At 40.3% G+C, this 19,780-nt stretch overlaps 2 protein-coding genes across 2 annotated transcripts; both read left to right on the top strand.

Moving 5' to 3' along the window:
• Positions 1-1,819: 1,819 nt before the first annotated feature.
• LOC127362034 (retinol-binding protein 2-like) lies at positions 1,820-4,266 on the top strand. Its single transcript, XM_051397296.1, has 4 exons — positions 1,820-1,988; positions 2,964-3,142; positions 3,276-3,377; positions 3,774-4,266. The coding sequence occupies exons 1-4, from the start codon at positions 1,916-1,918 to the stop codon at positions 3,825-3,827; spliced, it is 408 nt and encodes a 135-aa protein (XP_051253256.1). The 5' UTR covers positions 1,820-1,915; the 3' UTR covers positions 3,828-4,266.
• A 1,952-nt stretch (positions 4,267-6,218) lies between these two features.
• LOC127362016 (coatomer subunit beta') lies at positions 6,219-19,765 on the top strand. Its single transcript, XM_051397264.1, has 22 exons — positions 6,219-6,323; positions 7,778-7,915; positions 8,070-8,156; positions 8,364-8,490; positions 8,634-8,782; positions 9,146-9,292; positions 9,955-10,054; positions 10,166-10,308; positions 10,978-11,177; positions 11,917-12,027; positions 12,666-12,754; positions 12,899-13,005; positions 13,088-13,231; positions 13,475-13,605; positions 13,748-13,955; positions 14,259-14,369; positions 15,247-15,461; positions 15,594-15,686; positions 15,965-16,145; positions 16,379-16,450; positions 17,621-18,613; positions 18,730-19,765. Exons 1-22 carry the CDS (start codon positions 6,321-6,323, stop codon positions 18,817-18,819), a joined length of 3,639 nt encoding a protein of 1,212 aa, XP_051253224.1. The 5' UTR covers positions 6,219-6,320; the 3' UTR covers positions 18,820-19,765.
• The last annotated feature ends 15 nt before the right edge of the window (positions 19,766-19,780 follow it).

The raw sequence follows: 19,780 nt of genomic DNA on the forward strand, positions 1-19,780 counted from the left end.
CAAGCGTGTAGGAGAAATTATGATGGCTGTGAAACTTGCAACAACCAAAAAATTGTGAAAGACCCTATTTGGAGCCAGTGTTTGGTTTGTCCCTTCTGGGCTACTGTAGAAACATGGGGGTTCAACATGACACACTCCGTAGAAGAGGACCCTCTGTAGATAAAGCGGCCCATTCTATAGTAACAACAAGTGATTATACACTAATGAAAACATACCTATGAATATTATATTACATTTCTGCCAGTGATGATTTTGTCTGTAAATGCTCCACTTTGTTCACTAGCTAGTTGCTAACTGTGTCCATCTTCTGTTTGGTGCTCAGTAGGTAGTGTACAGTGGTTTTGTCAGAGCTTTTTTACTAAAGACATCTGCCTGCTGCAGCTGCTGAAAACAATATTGATGAGAGTGAACCAAAACAGTAAAGTTGTGGGCCATAAAACCAAAACAATGAACTGAAGCATGCCAAAATGCTCCGTAGAGCAGAGAGGAACTGCATAATTGGTGATTATTCTCTGTGTGTTTGTCACAATTAGTGGTACATGTTGTCATGTAGTGCATGTAGTTTGAAGTTCGTTTTTGACCCCTACAACACCTTATTTGATGCCACATGTATCACCCACTGTATGTACAATATCTGATGGTTATATATGTTGGAAAATGCAGAATATACTGATTGCAGACAATATTGGTTATTACACAAATGAAGTGAGGTAGAATGAGGTGAAGTAGTGCAATTAGACATTGACCGTGGGTGAGAGGTAAAATGTCACTGTTAATCCAGGCATCATATCAGTTCTGATAAACGATGACACACACCGCCCTGCCTCACCTTTGACCCTCCACATACAACCCCATCGCTACAATTTCAAATGTCAGATAGAGCACTGTAGTGCTGCAGTTGTGAAACCATATCATGACCGCAGCATTCTGAAAGCACTTTAGTTCCTCTAAAAGGGATCCAGAGAGCAAACTGTATTGATTATGGCTGCTGTGGAGAGACAGTCTCTGTGGATGTCTGAGATAAAGAACAGAAAGAGCCATTAGGTGACAATTCAAGATCAATTTCACATTTCTTAAACATAAATTGTGGTGTAGTGGTAAAACTGTAACGTCAATACAAACCAGCCAGCAACTGTGCATAAATCAACACACAAAAACATTGGTATAAATATGTGTACACAGGCTCACACTATTGCTGATAAAGTAGCTCCAGCTGATTCAAACAGAGCTGTCTTATCTCAACCCAGTCTCACCAAGTCCTGAATTAACTCTTAAAGAGAGCTTTAAGTCAACACTCTCCAGAGACATTTCTGCAGTCTAGTCTAAACTTCAGTCTGGTGAATGCTGTTGTGGAGTTGCATTTGAGTCAACAAAATGTATTTCCTTGAACTTGTTCCTTGATATGAAACCAGAGAGGAATCTCTCCATTGCAGACTCAAAAAAGACTTGAGATGAACTCAGTGCAGGGACAGCACTCACCTCAGTCTCTGCTGCTCTCCATCTTCCCTCCATTCCGGTACATTACAATGAGCAGGAAGGAAATGGAGATTGAAAAAAACAAAACGCAGCCTACTCTTTAAGTGCATCCAAATCAGTGTGCACACACTTAATGCACAGACACAGGAGCTTATATCAAATGATTGTGTGTACAGTGGATGAGTGTGTTCTTAATGCACAATGCAAACTTGAACTTTGTATACAAACACACACTCACTTAAACTGTCCTAAGGGAGTTATCAGGCGGACCCTGTCCTTTGGTCTACATACACACACAAACACACACACACACACACACACACACACACACACACACACACACACAGTATATTTAAAGGGCTGGGCCCTTGAACTATCTCCCTCATTGTGACAAACAAACCTAAGAGCAGACTTCTATCCCCTCATACAACAGTTCAAAATGCCTGCAGATTACAATGGACGGTGGGAGATGGTGAGCAACGAGAACTTTGAGGAAGTCATGAAGGCCCTCGGTAAGTTGACTTTTTACTGCCTATACTTACTGCATAATGGAATACAATACAGCCGAAGGAGAGACTGTCGCTTGTATCTCTCATTAAAAACAGAAGTCAGTTGGAAGAATTTAAAGATGCAGCCAAGTAGGCAAGCGAGGCGTGAGCAAAAAATCTGGAATGAGTGAGACAGAAAGAGTGAGAGAGCAGCAGTCTGAAGGAAGGGAGGGGTGGGGGGGTTCCTGTGGCACTGCTTCATTTCCTCATTGAGCTGCTGTCAGGCCAACTTAACCTCCACTCTGTGAGCGGTTGCCGTCTGTTACCACGCCAAATAAATATTGATTCACTCCCTTCTGCATTTTCATCCTCCTGATCCGGAGAAAAAGAAGACAGATTCCGTCCCTGGATCAGGCGGCGGGCCAGCTCCTCATTTTAAAAAAGAGAGAGAGAGCTGGGCTCTCCTCCTTTAGGCGCGTCATTGATCAGGCCCAGAAACACTTTCATTATTCACGACTCTATCTGCAATTCATAAAAACAACCCCGGTACACTCAGCTCACACAAAATCCGGGAAATCCTGAGCGCCTGCACCTCATTTCCATCGAGCTGATAGGAAAATGACATCCTTATGGAAATGGGTCAAAAATATTATTTAGATGGGTAAATATAGGGGCCTCATCTGTAAGAGTGATGGGAGAAAATTGAATTTTCACTTTAAGGCAAATGGGATATGAATATCTTAAGGGTCGGGGTGGGTGGTTCTCTTTGGCAGGGCCCAGTGCTGAACGGGGTGGAGAAACTCATTTAGGCCCATTCTGACTCGGAGCAAGGTCATTTTTAAAGGGGAAATGAGACTGTCAAAACGACCAGCAGGAGAGGAATCTTAATCAGTGGCCTGTGCTGTCATGGGTGTCTACCGATGTGTGCTTTTGGTGTAAATGTGTACCAAAGGATTTCTTCAGTAAAAAAGTCAAACTTGTGTGTATTTGTGCTTGCAGACATTGACTTTGCCACCAGAAAGATAGCCTCCCACCTGCATCAGACAAAAGTGATCGTCCAGACTGGAGACAAGTTTGAAACAAAGACCCTGAGCACCTTCAGAAACTACGAAGTCAACTTCACCGTGGGAGAGGAGTTTGAAGAGCACACAAAGGGGCTGGACAACCGGAAGGTCAAGGTGGGACAGTTTTCTTGTATTTTAAAACTGAATTGAACAAGGAAAGTGCTCTCAATGAACAGCAGCTGGAATAATTACCACTATTTGTTAATACTAACCATTACAATGATGCTTGCCTGTGTGGTGATATCAGACAATGGTTACCTGGGACGGAGACAAGCTGGTGTGTGTTCAGAAGGGGGAGAAAGAAAATCGTGGCTGGACACACTGGATAGAGGGAGACATGCTACACCTGGTGAGAGAAAGTGTGACACATTCGTAGGTTGTTGAGTTGTTTGGCATGCAACATATATTTGCCAGGAAATTAGATTTTCCTGTGAGATCACAGCCGCAGCAGTAGCTTGCAAATTCTGTTCCTCAAGTCGGTCACATAACAAAAAAAAGTCAAAGTTAACACTGCAAAAATGAAAAGAAAAAACAATTTCTCCCTTCACTTGCATGATGAAATCTGCCCCAATCCTCATTTAGATCCAACTGATATGTGTTTTATCAATACGCAATAACAATGAAGATAATAAATCGTTATCTAAAAACAACAGCTGTAAGCTCTCTCTGCCTGTATTACATAACTAAGAGTGGCATCTGTTGCACATTGGAGTTGCAGTCTAAAAGTCTGTCTCTTCTCTTTCAGGAAATCACTGTGCTCGACAAAGTCTGCCACCAAGTATTTAAGAAGGGCCAGTAAGATGGGAACGACCTATATCTGCACAACGTCTTAAAAAACCTTTATGAAAATAACTTTTTGTCATATTTGCCAAGAAAGATTGTTGAGTCTCACTCACCTCAACTTTGGGACCCTGGGAATGAACCCTCAAGAATCAATTATCTTGAAGCCTCTAAACCAAAGTGTCTTTATATCTTTCTTGGCTCTGATTGGTTGTTTTCATTCAGGCCTGGTGGATTTTTGCAAATCCCATTCGGAGCACTAGAACGAGCCAGAGGAACCTGATTTTTTCACAGATTATCTGTCTCATGTACTGTCAGAATAAAGTGAAAATTTCAACAAAATATGACAAAAAGTTATTTTCATAAAGGTTACCTAATGCAGCTTTAATGTGTTGCATGTTGCTGTCTATTTATAATTTAATTGTGAAAACCTGTAATAAATTGATTTAATAACACCATTCATTTTAATTGTCTTTTCTTAAAATCTGTACTACAATTAGAGAGAAAGTCATCCATATTAAGGTCCAGTCCCCCTCAGTTTGTGTCCCCCATAGTTGAGTAATGTCCCAGTAATGATGCATTTCTATCAGACCTTTCCACTTTAAAGGATCGGTGTTTAGGATTTAGTGCCATCTAGCAGTGAAGTTGCAGATTACAACTAGCTGAACACTGCTGGCACCTGTATTTTTTGACGAGCTGGGTATGAGAACAGGAGGTGAAGTGTGTAGGAGAAAGTATGGCCCTATCTACAGCCAGTGTTTGGTTATTTTCGAGAAGGGTCCAACTGCAGTCCTCCCTCCTGAAGCCCCTAGTTCTAGTTGAGCATGAGTAATAGAGTCCATATGAAGTAAGTTGAGTAAACTTATTTCACAAAAACTACAAGTCAAACAAGTTTTAGGCAAGAAATAAACAATCCAGTTGCAGAATCTACACTAATAATAGATCTATGAAGCCTAATTGAAAAGTTTGTTATTATTTTCATGAGGCAAGGGCACAACTGCACTACCAGTGTTGTGGTTTAAAGAGTGACTGTGTTAACTGGTGACTTTTGTCAGGATGCCACCACGGAATTTGTTGCAAACACAAATATTGATATTAAACACAAATGAGTGTGTATTTAAATTGATTCAACACTACATCACTACAAGCAACCATTCTATACTACGTATAGTATACATTGGAATTCCCCCAGTGTAGGACAAATAAAGGAATATCTATCTATCTATCTATCTATCTATCTATCTATATCTATTTATAACATTATGTGAACTATAAGACCGAGCCATTGACTTCTGAAAGAAAATACAATGATTCCTCTATTATACACTAATGAAAACATACCTATGAATATTATATTCCATTTCTGCCAATAGTCACAATTATCACATATACATACCTTTTAAAACCATATAGGCTTCTGAAAGATGCCTGACTTATTTAAAAATGATGTCTCTATTTATACAAATGTATGTAAATTCAAAGGCTCCTGTGATGTACTGCAAAAAATGTTGAATTTAAAAATTAAAAAAAAGTTAAAATCTCATATTTAACCTGAAATTCTCTATAAGGTTAGCAGGAGAGCAAAGGACATTTAGATCCATGGTCAAATGTCCCCATTGGCTCAGTATGCAGTAGGGATTAAAGACTGAAGGGTAAACTAGGTGAGTTGTGTACCGTAGTATTTTGCAGTGTAGCACGAGCTCACAGGTACAACATGTTCTGCCGGATCTCGCGCTGCTCCTACAGGAAGCGCCGGAGGATCCACGTCGCCAAAAGAAACCGCGTCAAGTGAGACAGCGACAGACAGATTTTAACCGGATAATGGGCGTATTGTCTTCAAAATAAAAGCGTTACATTTACGAGTCCGAAACCATTGAAATAAATGGATCAAATGTCAGATACTGAAATAAAAACAGAGTCAGCACTTAAATTACCACTCTAGCAAATCAGATTACAATATCACATATTATCCACTACTGTAAAATGTACACCTAAGCAGGCTGTATGTACATATATGTAACAAACTATAACATTGTTCTTCTTGGAGCTATAGCCTATGTACATTGAGAGGTAGCCGAAGCTGGAGTAAGAATTCTTGTTTGCGTAAACATACTTGACTAATAAAACTGGTTCTGGCTCTGATTCTGATTATGACAATGCTGGTAATTATCATAATATTTGTATTTATTTATTTTTACTTACTTGCTAATTAATGGTGAAAACTACAAAATCATTATTCAATTATTTTCTTTTCTTTTTTCCAAGTGTCAGTCCCAATCTTGCTGTCCCATTTATAGTTTTACCCTCTAGTTTTATGTAAATTGTTACCTTTTTGAGAGAGCCCCAACTGCTACGAAGTTTATTGTGAAAATACATACCGGAAGTCGTTTTGTTTTTATTCTTGCTCGCTTGGTGACAAAACTTTGTCCACTGAGTTTTAGTGTAGAAGCTCGACCAGTGCTGCCGGAGGCCGGTCTCTTTACTGAACAGCACCGCAGACTGACGTGGAAACATGGTAGGCGGAACAAACAAACTTTAACAAATACTTTAACTTTGTTACTTTGTCGGTTGTGGCCTGGTAGTTCTGTTTCAGCGGAACGAGAGTGTGTGCGAGCAGAAACCAGCCATAAACTTTAACATCAGAATTGGAAACTTGCACAACACACAGTATAACTAGTATCCAGGAACCATATGCACCAACAGAATCCAAACATGGATTCTGAACATATTTAATATACTTTGTGATCAACAGAGTTAAACCCAGCACAGAGAAACATCATGCTTACATAATGTGAAAAGTTACATTTGTTTTTTTTTTTACATTTGTTTGTGGGAGATTTTTACCATACATTCATCCAGTGCTAAATAGATACAAGCGACACATTTTCATCTACATGAGAGGACTTGAAAGGATCCAGTCTTTCTGGAGCAGTCATGCATATGATATGTGGAATGGGAAGTATCAACAGACACACCCCCTCCATAACTACCCCCCCCAAAACCTGAAATTGTGTAACACTTTATTAATTATGTTTCCAGCTTACAATATGTAAGTCACTGAATTAAAAATGTCTATAATGCAGAACATGCCACGTATAATATACCACTATGATACAGTCTGCGGATTATTATCACAACCTCAGTCAGGATTTTTGTGCTGTATGTTTTTATTCCTCCTTAGACAAAATAAAACTTCAAATATAAACTATATTTTTAAAACACGTTTCAAGGAGTTTTTCATATGTCCACCTGGGCAGACAGCACGCGTTTGAGTTCTCTACTGAAGAAATTGTAATAAAATCATATATTATGGGGTTATATAATGTGAAAATATTGTATTTTTAATGTGCGTTTTATTGTTCAAAGCAATGCAAAAACATTAGAAATATAAAGACGCCAACTGTTACTCACCTACTGGGACTAATCTGCACAAAATATTGGTAAATCAACTGATTTACAGACAGAAAAGTTACTGCAGATGAAATATTGTCAAGAATAACAAAGTTGAATGAATACTGGGAATTGCAGTTGAAATATAGCCAGAGATACATGCTTTCCAATTAGTGGACAGATAATTCATCTTAATTTCCTCCCAACATAAAATCAATACGTGGACATTTTAACAATTGTATTACTCCTTAGCTGGTACTTGATGGTACCTAATTTTATTTAACTACAAGGTAAACATTTCTGGCCTTCCGTCGGCCATCTTGCATTTGAGAAATTTGTGTTGAACTTACAACTTCAGGCCAGTGGGTGGCAGTATACGGGATGACACCGCATCTACTGTGGTGGCTGAAGTGCAACTACACCATCAAAACCCATGCATGTACAATAAAGCGGCTTATGCATAGCTGTCCACTGTAGTTGCCTGAAATGGTGTTTTTTACAATCTTCAGGCAAAGAGCGTCAGTTGTTGTTGAGAGGATCTGATTATCTTCATCATCTTTCTGTTATTATAAATTACAGCCTCTGCGGTTGGACATCAAGCGGAAGCTGACGGCTCGGTCAGACCGGGTGAAGAGTGTGGATCTGCACCCCACTGAGCCATGGATGGTGGTCAGCCTCTACAGCGGCACTGTGGTGGTCTGGAACCACGAGACACAGGTCAATATCACTCAGTTACACATCCCTCTAATCACTCAATCTCTTACTGAGTCACCCCCACACACACTGTCATATTTCTTAATCCGAGCTATTGATTGTGCGATAGAAGTAAAGTCTGTATGCTGTTAATCTGCTTTGAATCCTGTGTGTGTAGACGATGGTGAAAACCTTTGAGCTGTGTGACCTGCCTGTCAGAGTGGCCAAGTTTGTAGCCAGGAAACACTGGGTCATTGCTGGAGCCGTAAGTATCGTAGCTCAACTGAAGCATTAATGTGTGTATTAAAGTTACAATTCATGTCCGTTACCTTCCTTCTCAGTATGTGGAAAGAAATTAAAGTTGTAATGAGCATTTAAGAAATAGGAGACAGTGACCGTAGCCAGATAAATCTTCCTTCTTATGTTATGTCTGGGACCAAATGCACTTGTCAATCTCTCTGTCTGTCCCCAGGATGACATGCAGATCCGTGTGTTCAATTACAACACTCTGGAGCGAGTTCACATGTTTGAGGCTCACGCTGACTACATCCGCTGTATCGCTGTCCACCCGACACAGCCCTACATCCTCACCAGCAGTGGTAGGAAAGAACTACATTCACTCGCACAAACACTAAAAGTTCAAATGTTTTGCCCAACTTTTTACATGCAGGGTTCTCAAACGTTCAGCTTTCCTAAGTTAAAAAGTCTGGCATACTCCTCATCCAGTTTTACGTGTTTTCAGATGACATGTTGATCAAGCTGTGGGACTGGGACAGAAAGTGGGCATGTAGTCAAGTGTTTGAGGGGCACACTCACTACGTCATGGAGATTGTCATCAACCCCAAAGACAACAACCAGTTTGCCAGCGCCTCTCTGGACAGAACCATTAAGGTATACACACACACAAATGTTTGTAAGAGTGCAAGATGGAGATTGCTTTAGGGAACAAACAGAAAGAGGTGCTGTTCTTCCACTTTAAATGAAGGTGACAAAAAGGAGGGAGGGGCAGGGACATTTTCTTCACAGTAAGTAAGGTTCATGGGAAATGTGGTCTCATTTTGAAAAACATTTCCACTGACAACGCCACTTGAAGCTTACAATCATCTCAATCAAGTTCTACTTAAACTATTAACAAAATGACAGTGATACACAAATATTTACAATGCGCCACAAATAGATATTAAATGTTTCTGTTATTCATAAAATCAACGGTCATCGGTTGCTCAGTGCATGTTTCTGCTCGGCCTGGGGTAGGTGTGGCAGCTCGGTTCCAGGACTCCCAACTTCACTCTGGAGGGCCACGAGAAGGGGGTGAACTGCATTGATTACTACAGCGGAGGTGACAAGCCCTACCTCATATCAGGGGCTGACGACCGGCTGGTCAAGATCTGGGATTATCAGGTACCTGAACTGTACGCTGAAAAGACAAGCATAAAGTTTATCCTGATAAGGGGCACTGAACAACAATAGAAAACAAAATGGAGCTCATTTTCTATATCATTTACACAACACGCCGAACAAATACACTTCTCTTCTTCCAGACTGACATACTGTCCAATTTCAACAAGTGGTAAAATACTAGATCTCAACTGGGCACACAAAGAGCTTTGCTTTTTAGGTAAATTATATACGACATAATTCTGAGAACCAAGTACATTTACTCTCAGTAAGCACAGATTCTCTGACCAGCATAATGTTGATCCTTTCTTTGTTAAAAATGCCTCACCAAATCAATACTTATAGAACAATGTGCACATCTCTTTTGACCCAGAGCCAATCATTTGTTTATCCCAGATAGATATATCTCTTGTCAGTGTAATAAATGTGTACAAAAAATAAAATGCTTGTGGGTCCAGTAGTATGCGAGAATAGCTGCGGACAGATACACACATGACCGCAATCATAATCCTCCTCCTTCAGGCTTATGCCTGGCAGAGATAATAAAACTTGTTACACTCCAGTCTAGCAGATAGCATATGCGTATTGTACTTTATGCTATATATTGATAACATACACGCATGAGCTTGTGATAAGTGTATGTGCTGCGTGTCTTTATCTACCAGAACAAAACCTGTGTTCAGACTCTGGAGGGTCATGCCCAGAATGTGACCTGTGTCAGTTTCCATCCTGAGCTGCCAATCATCCTCACAGGCTCCGAGGATGGTGGGTTGTATATTTTTATGAAACATTTTAAAGCTACACACAAGCAGAAAATCTGTAGCCCAAAATCTGTGCAGCATCTTGGCTCAATTTGACCTCTTGTTGTTTCCTTAGGCACTGTTCGAGTGTGGCACTCCAACACATACCGACTTGAAAACACGCTCAACTATGGCATGGAGAGGGTGTGGTGTATATGTGGCCAGCCTGGCTCCAACAGTGTGGCTATGGGCTATGATGAAGGCAGCATCATCATCAAGGTATATTGTGTTTTCTCTTAGAATGCTGTCAATATTTATTATTAAGTTTTATTTTTGCATGCATTACATTTTAAGCACTACATGCTATACTGTTTTCTCTAATTGCTGAAATTACAAATTACCAAGACTATAAGGTCAAGGGTCATGGTCTTACCATATTTAGAATGAATAAAGTTAAGCTGTAAACTTGCAGGCTGATGTGAACCTTATCTCAGAAAATGTCAAAATGTAATGCATTGGGAACATTTCTCAGTTAATACAGTTTTTCCCAGTCTCAGTCTTACGTTGCTTTCAACCTCTGAACGAGGTTCAATCAATGGGCTCTTTGAAGTCCCTCTTTTGTCAATGTGGCCATGAGGACAGCAGCCAGACTCATCTATATAAATAGTCAGTAGTCTCTAAGCAAATCGAATGTTAACATTTTGTTTTAAACTTTAAACAACATCCCAGGTTATTAAAGCCCACAAATCCCCAGAGACACATGACCTCTGTATCCACAATAGCCACAATGGGCGGTCATATAATACACACTCAGTTGGAGTATATTATATAGCAGATTGTGTAAATTGAAGGAATATTCTGTAATATTACTTATTTTTACAAGCTGTTGTCTGCCTTTCTTCTTCTTTTTCTTATCTTGCTGATCTTCCTCTCTCCTCTCTGGCTCAGCTTGGTCGGGAGGAGCCGGCCATGTCCATGGACTCCAGTGGGAAGGTCATGTGGGCTCGCCACTCTGAGGTGCAGCAGGCCAACCTGAAGACCATGGGAGAGGCTGAGATCAGAGATGGAGAGAGGCTACCGCTGGGTGTCAAAGACATGGGCAGCTGTGAGATCTACCCTCAGACCATCCAACACAGCCCCAACGGGAGGTGAGACAGCGGTGCACTGTGGGTGGAAGCAGTGGTGCCGTACAGAGATTGCGGGTTGTAGACTTTCTGTCCTATTCTCTGGCTGCTTTATCACATCTAGACCTTAATATTTTGATCTTTAAAATTTGACAGTAAACATTATGTCCAATGACACAGATTGCTGGTTTGTGTTGATTTACTTTTGAGCCTGTGCAAATATGCTCTATAACAGTGTTCGTATTCATAAACAGCCACACTTATCTGAGAGTAATGCAGTTAAAAAACAATGGAAATAATACTGAATGGAAATTTTAATGATTGATCATGAAAGTATTGTTCAATTAAACAAAACATTATTGAAATGAAAATGTATATGTCATATGAAAAGGGTTTTATTTGGCATTGTGAGCATTTTTATACAGTTGATATGTATGTTCCTGTTCAAAATGCATATTATATATTTTACCTTATTAAAGTGTATGTACTGGTTGGATCTATTGACAGAGGTTAAAGTTTTAATATGATTTGGAGTTGGTAATATGGCTAATTTCCTCCCTAGCCACATCCAAAGCATGCATTAAATTATTTTCTTTTTTATTTATGTGAAGTTCTAATAAAACCTGGTGCATGACTGCATACTGGCATGCTTGCTGATTCCTTTGAGTTGAGATTTGTGTGCATCCATAGCTGACGTTTCAAAGTATAATTTTGTATCCAGACATGTACTATCACTGTTTTGTGTCTTTGTGTTTTTTTGCAGATTTGTAGTGGTGTGTGGAGATGGGGAGTATATCCTCTACACTGCCATGGCCCTGAGGAACAAGAGCTTTGGCTCCGCTCAAGAGTTTGTCTGGGCTCATGACTCCTCACAGTAAGTCCTAAACACCTTTTAAAGGAATAGTCTGACATTTTTGTGGAAATATAATTATTTGCTTTCTTGTCAAGAGTAACCTGAGAAGATTAACACCACTCTAATCTCCGTATGCTGAATAGAGCCCCAAAGCCAGCGTGTGATTAGCCTAGCTTAGCATGAAGACTGGAAAACGGCTAGTCTGGCTCTGTCCTAAGCTCAAAAATGTACCTACCAGCTCTCTAATTAACACAATTAAATTTGAAATTAATATTTAATCCATACACCTCTCTCTGCGGCTTTACATGAAATTTTGGGGCTGGAACTATTTCTTGGCTGGACTGTAAAATGACAACTTCAAACAAACAAGCTGTAACTTGTTAGTTCATTAGCTTTGGTGGTGCTAATAGGCAGATTTCCTTTTACTCTGGACATAGCCAAGTTAGCTGCTTCCCCCTGCTTCCAGTCTGTATAGTATGCTAAGCTAACGTCTCTTGGACATAAGAACATGAGACTCTCTCACCAATAAGTGTATTTGACAAAATATCAAACTGCTCCTTTAACTAATTATAACTAAAATATTTGTAAAAACAGTAATTAACATCACTCTGCGATGTGTTCAGGTACATTATATTTAAGTGTATTCATTATTTTCCTAGGTATGCCATCAGGGAAGGCAGCAGTATGGTCAAAATATTTAAGAACTTTAAACAGAAGAAGGCTTTTAAACCTGACTTTGGTGCTGAAGGTGAGCTTCATTTCCTATTTTGCCATTTGATGTGACAGCGTGTGTGTGTGTGTGTGTGTGTGTGTGTGTGTGTGTGTGTGTGTGTTTAAAGTACACATATGTGTGCACTTCAGTGTGTAATGCTTAAATCCTGCTGTCCCACAGGTATCTTTGGTGGCTTTTTACTGGGAGTGAGGTCAAACAGTGGACTGGCCTTCTATGACTGGGAGAGCGCTGAACTGATCCGCCGCATTGAGATCCAACCTAAACATGTGAGTCATTCTGTTACGGCTCTTACATCTCCAGCAGTCTGTCTATTGCCCTCTTTTAATACCTTGTCTTTCCTGTCTTTAGATCTTCTGGTCTGACTCTGGGGAGCTTGTGTCTATCGCTACAGATGAGTCTTTCTTTGTGCTGCGTTACCTACCAGAGAGAGTGGCAGCAGCCCAGGAGTCCAAGGAACAGATGACAGAAGATGGGATAGAGGATGCCCTCGAGGTCAGGGTCCCATAATAGTGTATTTCCTGAAAGACTGTGTAGAGATTTAATTTTCATAGCTGAAATGCATGATGAAAGGCAGAAAAAAGTGTATTAGCTTGCATGTTTTTTTTTTTTTTTTTTTGGTGTCAACAATTCATTTGCAGTAATATGGAAAAAAATCTAAACGTTTGACATTTTTAAGAAATTTCAACGATTATCTCAATGATTATTTGTGTCTTTATTGTTCCTTTTGCTGGCCAGGTGCTGGGGGAGATCCCAGAGGTGGTGAAAACAGGGGTTTGGGTGGGAGACTGCTTCATCTACACCAGCTCTCTTAACAGACTAAACTACTATGTTGGAGGAGAGATCATCACCATTGCTCACCTGGACAGGTACGATGCAGCGTTACAGCCATGTCCCTGGCGTGCTGTATGGCGTGCTGTATGGCGTGCTGTATGGCGTGCTGTATGGCTCTCATGCCGTCCCCCTTTCTCTTGCTATCCAATAAATTAAAACTGCTCTTTATATGTGTAGGACCATGTATCTGTTGGGCTACATCCCCAAGGACGATCGTCTCTACCTTGGGGACAAGGAGCTGAACGTCATCAGCTACTCTCTGCTGCTTTCAGTGCTGGAATACCAGACAGCTGTCATGAGGAGGGACTTCAGCACGGCCGACAAGGTTCTACCCACAATCCCCAAGGAGCAGAGGATCAGGGTAGCCCACTTTTTGGAGAAACAGGTATGTTTGTCCTCCAACTCTTGTGCAGCTCTGTGCTTTTCTTTCTGCTTGGACTGACTATAAATTCAGAATTTGGATGAATGCATAATTTACTGAACATCAGGCAGCCAGATGGAGTAAAACCTCTGGGCAGAATTCTTGTGTGTGTCTTTTAAAATATATTTATCATGGGAATGGTTTTGCTTCTCACGCAGTTTCTTTTACCACTTCACTTTTTCACATTTACATTAGTTTCACAGAGCAGAATATATGGAATTAAAATATGTGTAATGTGTTTTTTTTGTTTCTTCTTGTGTTGTGTAGGGCTTCAAACAACAGGCCCTGGCTGTGTCCACTGACCCAGAACACAAGTTTGACCTGGCCCTACAGCTGGGAGAGGTCAAGATAGCCTACCAACTGGCCTTGGAGGCAGAGGTCAGAACCCACATGCACATACAAGCAAAAGCAAGACATAAGCTGTATTCGAAATCCAAATCAACTGTAAATACATGCATATTAAAAATAGTAAAAAACCTGCTTGGAATCAGTATGTAGTACGAGTTTGAGACAGGACTATACAGCCACAAAAACGGCTCTGTGAGGCTGTATTTAGGAACTTTGAGCTACAAGCTTACATCTGCATGCTAACACCATTGAGCAATGTGCAATCTGTTCAATAGTTGATGAGACATTTCATCCAAAAGCACAAATGTTAACCTCGTGGTTGCTCTAGAGGAAAAGTCGGGGATCAGGTCGGTAGGATCCATTTTCTGATAACTATGAATGGCTGTATAAAATCTCATGGCAATCCATTCAATAGATGTTGAGATATTTCAGTCTGTAGCAGTGGACTGACTGGCATTATCACCCCCACAGCTAAGCCTCCAGCATGGCTAAAATCTATACAAATGTAAATGTCTAGGAGGTGAATGCTAAGGTTTGCTGTTGTTGCAGCTTTGAAGAATGACACTCCGGAGATGTTATGTGCATTACCATGTTGGAATTGTGTGTATTACTTTACAGCTTAGTTGACCCCATATTCATAACAAAAAAGATTGCTCTTTTTGGAGGAACTTTTGCAAATTAGTTTCTATTATAATAAAACTATCAATAATGTAAATCAGTTTTTGTTTTAAATGATTTTAGATGTGTAATCTGCTGGATAATGTATATAGAATCTGTCATTGTGAGTCACAGCCCTGGCCTCCCATAACCCAGTAAGTGCTTCACAGTGTATTGTTGGTTCATGCTTTTCCTCCTGTGATAATCCTCTCTCCTGTCTCTTTGGCACCTTGGCATGTGGGGGCTCCAGTCAGAGCAGAAATGGAAGCAGTTGGCAGAGCTCGCTACTACAAAGTGCCAGTTTAGCTTGGCACAGGAGTGTCTGCACCAAGCTCAGGATTATGGGGGATTATTGCTGTTGGCCACCGCCTCGGGCAACGCCGACATGGTGGGCAAGTTGGCCGAGGGGGCGGATAAGGATGGGAAGACCAACGTGGCCTTTCTAACCTATTTCCTGCAAGGAAGGTGAGTGGAAAAAGTGGGGGAAGGGAAGGGGATCTATGTTTGAATCCAAATTTCACTTAACTTGTTCATATATACCTAAATGATTTTATTGTATTATTTTTGTCATCTTAACTTTTTTTTATATTTACCCAGACTGGACAAATGTCTGGACCTTCTCATCAAAACAGATCGGTTGCCAGAGGCTGCATTTCTTGCAAGAACGTATCTACCCAGCCAAGTATCAAGGTAATGTTGTTTCTATTGAGTTCACTGCATATGCTTATGCTCTTGTGTACTGCCTGCCTTTATGTGCATACATTAATCTTATATTCCATATTGGCATAAACCAGTTTAATTTGTAATAAATGCCTGTTTTTGTGACCCAGAGGAAATCACATTTTCAGTTCAAATCAAAATCTTTGGGAAAATTATGCTATTATGCTAAAACATTTTGAATATCTATTTCTGTGTGTATATTTACATTATGCATCACCGGTGAGCTGCATATGCTTCCCTTCCTCCAGGGTGGTAAAGCTGTGGAAGGAGAGTCTGTCCAAGGTCAACCAGAAGGCAGCAGATGCTCTGGCTGACCCCATCCAGTACAGCAACCTGTTCCCTGGCCTCCAGCAAGCCCTGCTGGCTGAGCAGTACCTGAAGGAGACTCACGTCAGGGTCAGGCCTGCTGCAGAATACCCGCTCATCATGGTCAGTGGAAGTCAGAGGAAGTATACTTAAAAACTTTAATACATGGAGGAAGGATTGTATCCTAAATGATGCACAGGACTAGATTCATTGCTGCATAAGTTGTAAAATGTCCCAGTTTTTCTTTGTCAGTTGTTGAATTGGGATTTTGTTGAATTGGGATTTGGTCTCTTACATGATGTTTTGGTCATTCATCATTATTAAGATTACATTTTGGCTGTTCCTCTATTCTTCAGCCAAATGAGGACCGTAATATTCTGGAGGAATCTGCCAGTTTTGTGCCCAAAGAAGAGATCACAGAGCCAGAGGTGAGGACCGCAACCTTCATCTCTACATGATTCATTATATCAAGCCGTTGTTCCATTAACTGACCCTGTGACCAAAACTTGGAAATGTAGGCCGTTACTGAATTAATATTTGAATGCAAAACAGCTTTTTTTGCTGCCTTGGATGGTGGCTAAAAAAAAGTCTCATATCTACACTGTCAGACTGCTAAAGCCTTATTTTAGTTACTGCTGAACTTATGAATGAAAGTTTGCACGGACCAAGGACTGTGGAGTTATACCAATATCACAACTTCAGACTGAAGTAGCTTTAAGAAGGGATCTCTTCAGGGCCAGTATGGTCAGCAGGAACAATTAGAGTAACTAAAAACCAGTAAATATATAAATAAATATATGCATACACTCAAATACTGTACTGGTGTACACTCAGAGAGTGTAAGAGTTTACATACAAAAACATATCATAGGTATGAATCTAAAATTGAATGTATTGCTAAAGATTAGACCAGTGATTCCCATCCTTAGTTAAGCAGTTCTTCCAAAGTGGCATTTCCCCTCGAAATGCATCATCGTTTCCAGACCAAAAGAGGGGACATAATCCAATATTTAATGAACAAAACAAAGATGAGAGAAAAGACCAAACATGTATACAAAATTGTGAAAGAGAACTTTTTTCATCTCACATCCCTCAGATTTATCTTTGGAGGGGACCAATCCCAGTTTGGAAACCACTGGACTGAACTAGCTAACTGTATATGAGTCCTTTAAAACTATCTCCATCTTAAGCAGCTAAAACAGTAAAATGTTATTTACACATTGATAATATAATAATATTATATTATATATTATAATAATTGTCTGCTGAACAAGTACTTTTACTTTCAAGACTTGATGCTGATAATACTTCTGTACTTTTACTGAAGTGGGATTTTGAATTTCTGAATGCAGGACTGTTTGAATGTTTGACTTTAAAAATCACTGGGTTACAAGGGGTTGTTCTGATCCAGTGACTCAACAGTAATATAAAACCATATACAGGCCAAATGTGTCGTAGTGGAGCATTTTTACATTTATGTATTAATACTTTTACTTAAGTAAAGGATCCAAAGGCTTCTACCACTACTGACTGTTTCAATGTATGGGCATGTGAGTATTGTATGACTTGTGAACCTAATTCTGCTTATTCTATACACAGGAAGTGGTAAAGAGCACAAATGAAACAGTCATGGTAGCAGCAGTGCCAGAGGCTGCACCTGTAGAAACAGCAGTGGTGGAGGAACCCGTTCCACTAAAACAAGAGATTATTGATCCTGTTTCAACAGCAGAAGAAGAATCTATCCCAACAGCAGCATCCCCTCTGCCCGTCACAGTAACAGAAGAGCACATTGAACCCAATCAAGCAGAATCGATGTCTTCTGAGGAGGACACCATCACTAAATCAGAGGAGGCTTCACTCTTAGTGGAGGAAGACATTTTGGAGCCCACCACAGAGATTACCCCCACAGAGCCAGAGATGGTACAATCCAGTCCTGTGGAAGAAGTTAGTTCATCAGTTGAGACAGATGTTCAGGAAATTTCTCCAGCAGCTGATGCTGTACCTGATGTCTCAGAAACCATCATGGCAGCAGAAGACACACCAAGTGAGACAGTGGCAACAGAGGATGTCTTAGTTAGCACTGATCTGCCAGTTGATGTCATAGAGTCTATAGCAAGTGCTAAAATGCCCCTTTATGAAGAACTGGAAACAGGTATAATCTCTGCAGAAGCACCGACCATCATAGATACAGCAGCAGAGGAGACTCACGTTACTGAGGAGCTTGTTTCAGAAATAGCAGCATTACCTGTAGCAGTGGAGGAGCTCATCTCCTTTGAAAACACAGCCAGTCTAGAGCTGGATGTGCCTGTCCAAGTGCAGACTTTTCCAGATTTGACCCTTGATCCACTCCTAGACCCGCTCGAAGATACAATGCCAGTATTGAAGCCAGTGGCAGCACAAGAACCAGAACAAGAGGAACAAACCCCAGCACTCCCAGTAAAGCCTGAGGTCAACCTGGAGCCTGCTGTGCTTCTGCAGGCTGAGCCAGAGGTTTTATCCCCTGTAGCGGCTCCCGCAGAGGAGGACGTAGCAGAGCTGGGGGTAGGTCCTGAGGAACCAGCAGAGGACCTCGAGGCAGAGCTGAATGAGGAGGTAAATATCTATTTTCAGACCTGTGACAAAACTGGGGTGCTTATGGACTTTGTTCTGTAATAAAATTAAGAATTCTTCTTTTTTTTTATGTAATGCCTTTTGTTTTCTACCTGTAGGCCCTGGATGATCTGGATCTGGACAATTTTGACCTGGAAGATATTGACACCACAGATGTCAACCTGGATGAGGATTTCTTGAGTGAATAGGAAGAGAAACCTTTCTCGAGCCTAAGTGTCTTTTCAGTGACCAAAGAACAAGGGTTATTTACCAGGACAACAAGCTGTCAACAGGCTAAAATGGCTTGTCCTCTTTGTGGTACTGTAGGACTCAATAGTTAAAGTACACCTCCAAGAAGACAGATTTAACTTCAAATTAAGCCACAGCCCTGATGAACCACTCTGACGAGTCCAGGTTGTTAAAAATGTATGAAAAGGGAAATTGGGATAAGAAATAGAAAGAAATACGAGATACATTGCAGCTAAAGTGTCCAGCTTAGATTGTTCTTGATCTTTTTTTTTTTACACTACACATTTTCTATTTAACCAATACTGCAACCATCATTTTTGATGTGTATTCACATCAGTTTACAATAAAAATCTCTATTTTAGGGGTAGAACGCTACAACTGACTGCAATATGCACCATTGTGACAAATAATGAATCACTCCCAGTTCCTCTTCTTCCTCATACAGTCTAACATCACTGTTGATCAGGGTGTTGACCAAACCATGGAGGAATTCAAGTTTAAATATTGATTTAATTCTTGAAGTGAAATTTAACCATTTATTTTCTCTAACATTCCTGCTGGATCTTAGTTATTTAGAGCAGTATTTTTACATGTTTATCTGGGACAAAGCTGCCTGTGTCTTCTGAATGTCAGGATTTTTATATATATATATTTAAAAATGCTGAACAAGCACATTATTTGGACAATCCCCTATTTGGTTACTCAATGTCTGTATTACCTCTTAGATTTTGATGTCCTAATAGTTTGATTTACCTCTCAAAGCTTTTAGTTTATCAGATAAACTGATATGAAATACACAGTATGTTTCTATCACAGGCGCCATTAGTGTATTTCTAAGACTGTATGGATGGCTACTTTGTATCTGGACCTCAAAAGTGAAATACATGAATAAAGTCTTCCATGTTATCCAGACCTCAAGTT

This window comes from Dicentrarchus labrax, unplaced genomic scaffold (assembly GCF_905237075.1).
Source record: "Dicentrarchus labrax unplaced genomic scaffold, dlabrax2021, whole genome shotgun sequence".
NCBI classification, from domain to species: domain Eukaryota; kingdom Metazoa; phylum Chordata; class Actinopteri; family Moronidae; genus Dicentrarchus; species Dicentrarchus labrax.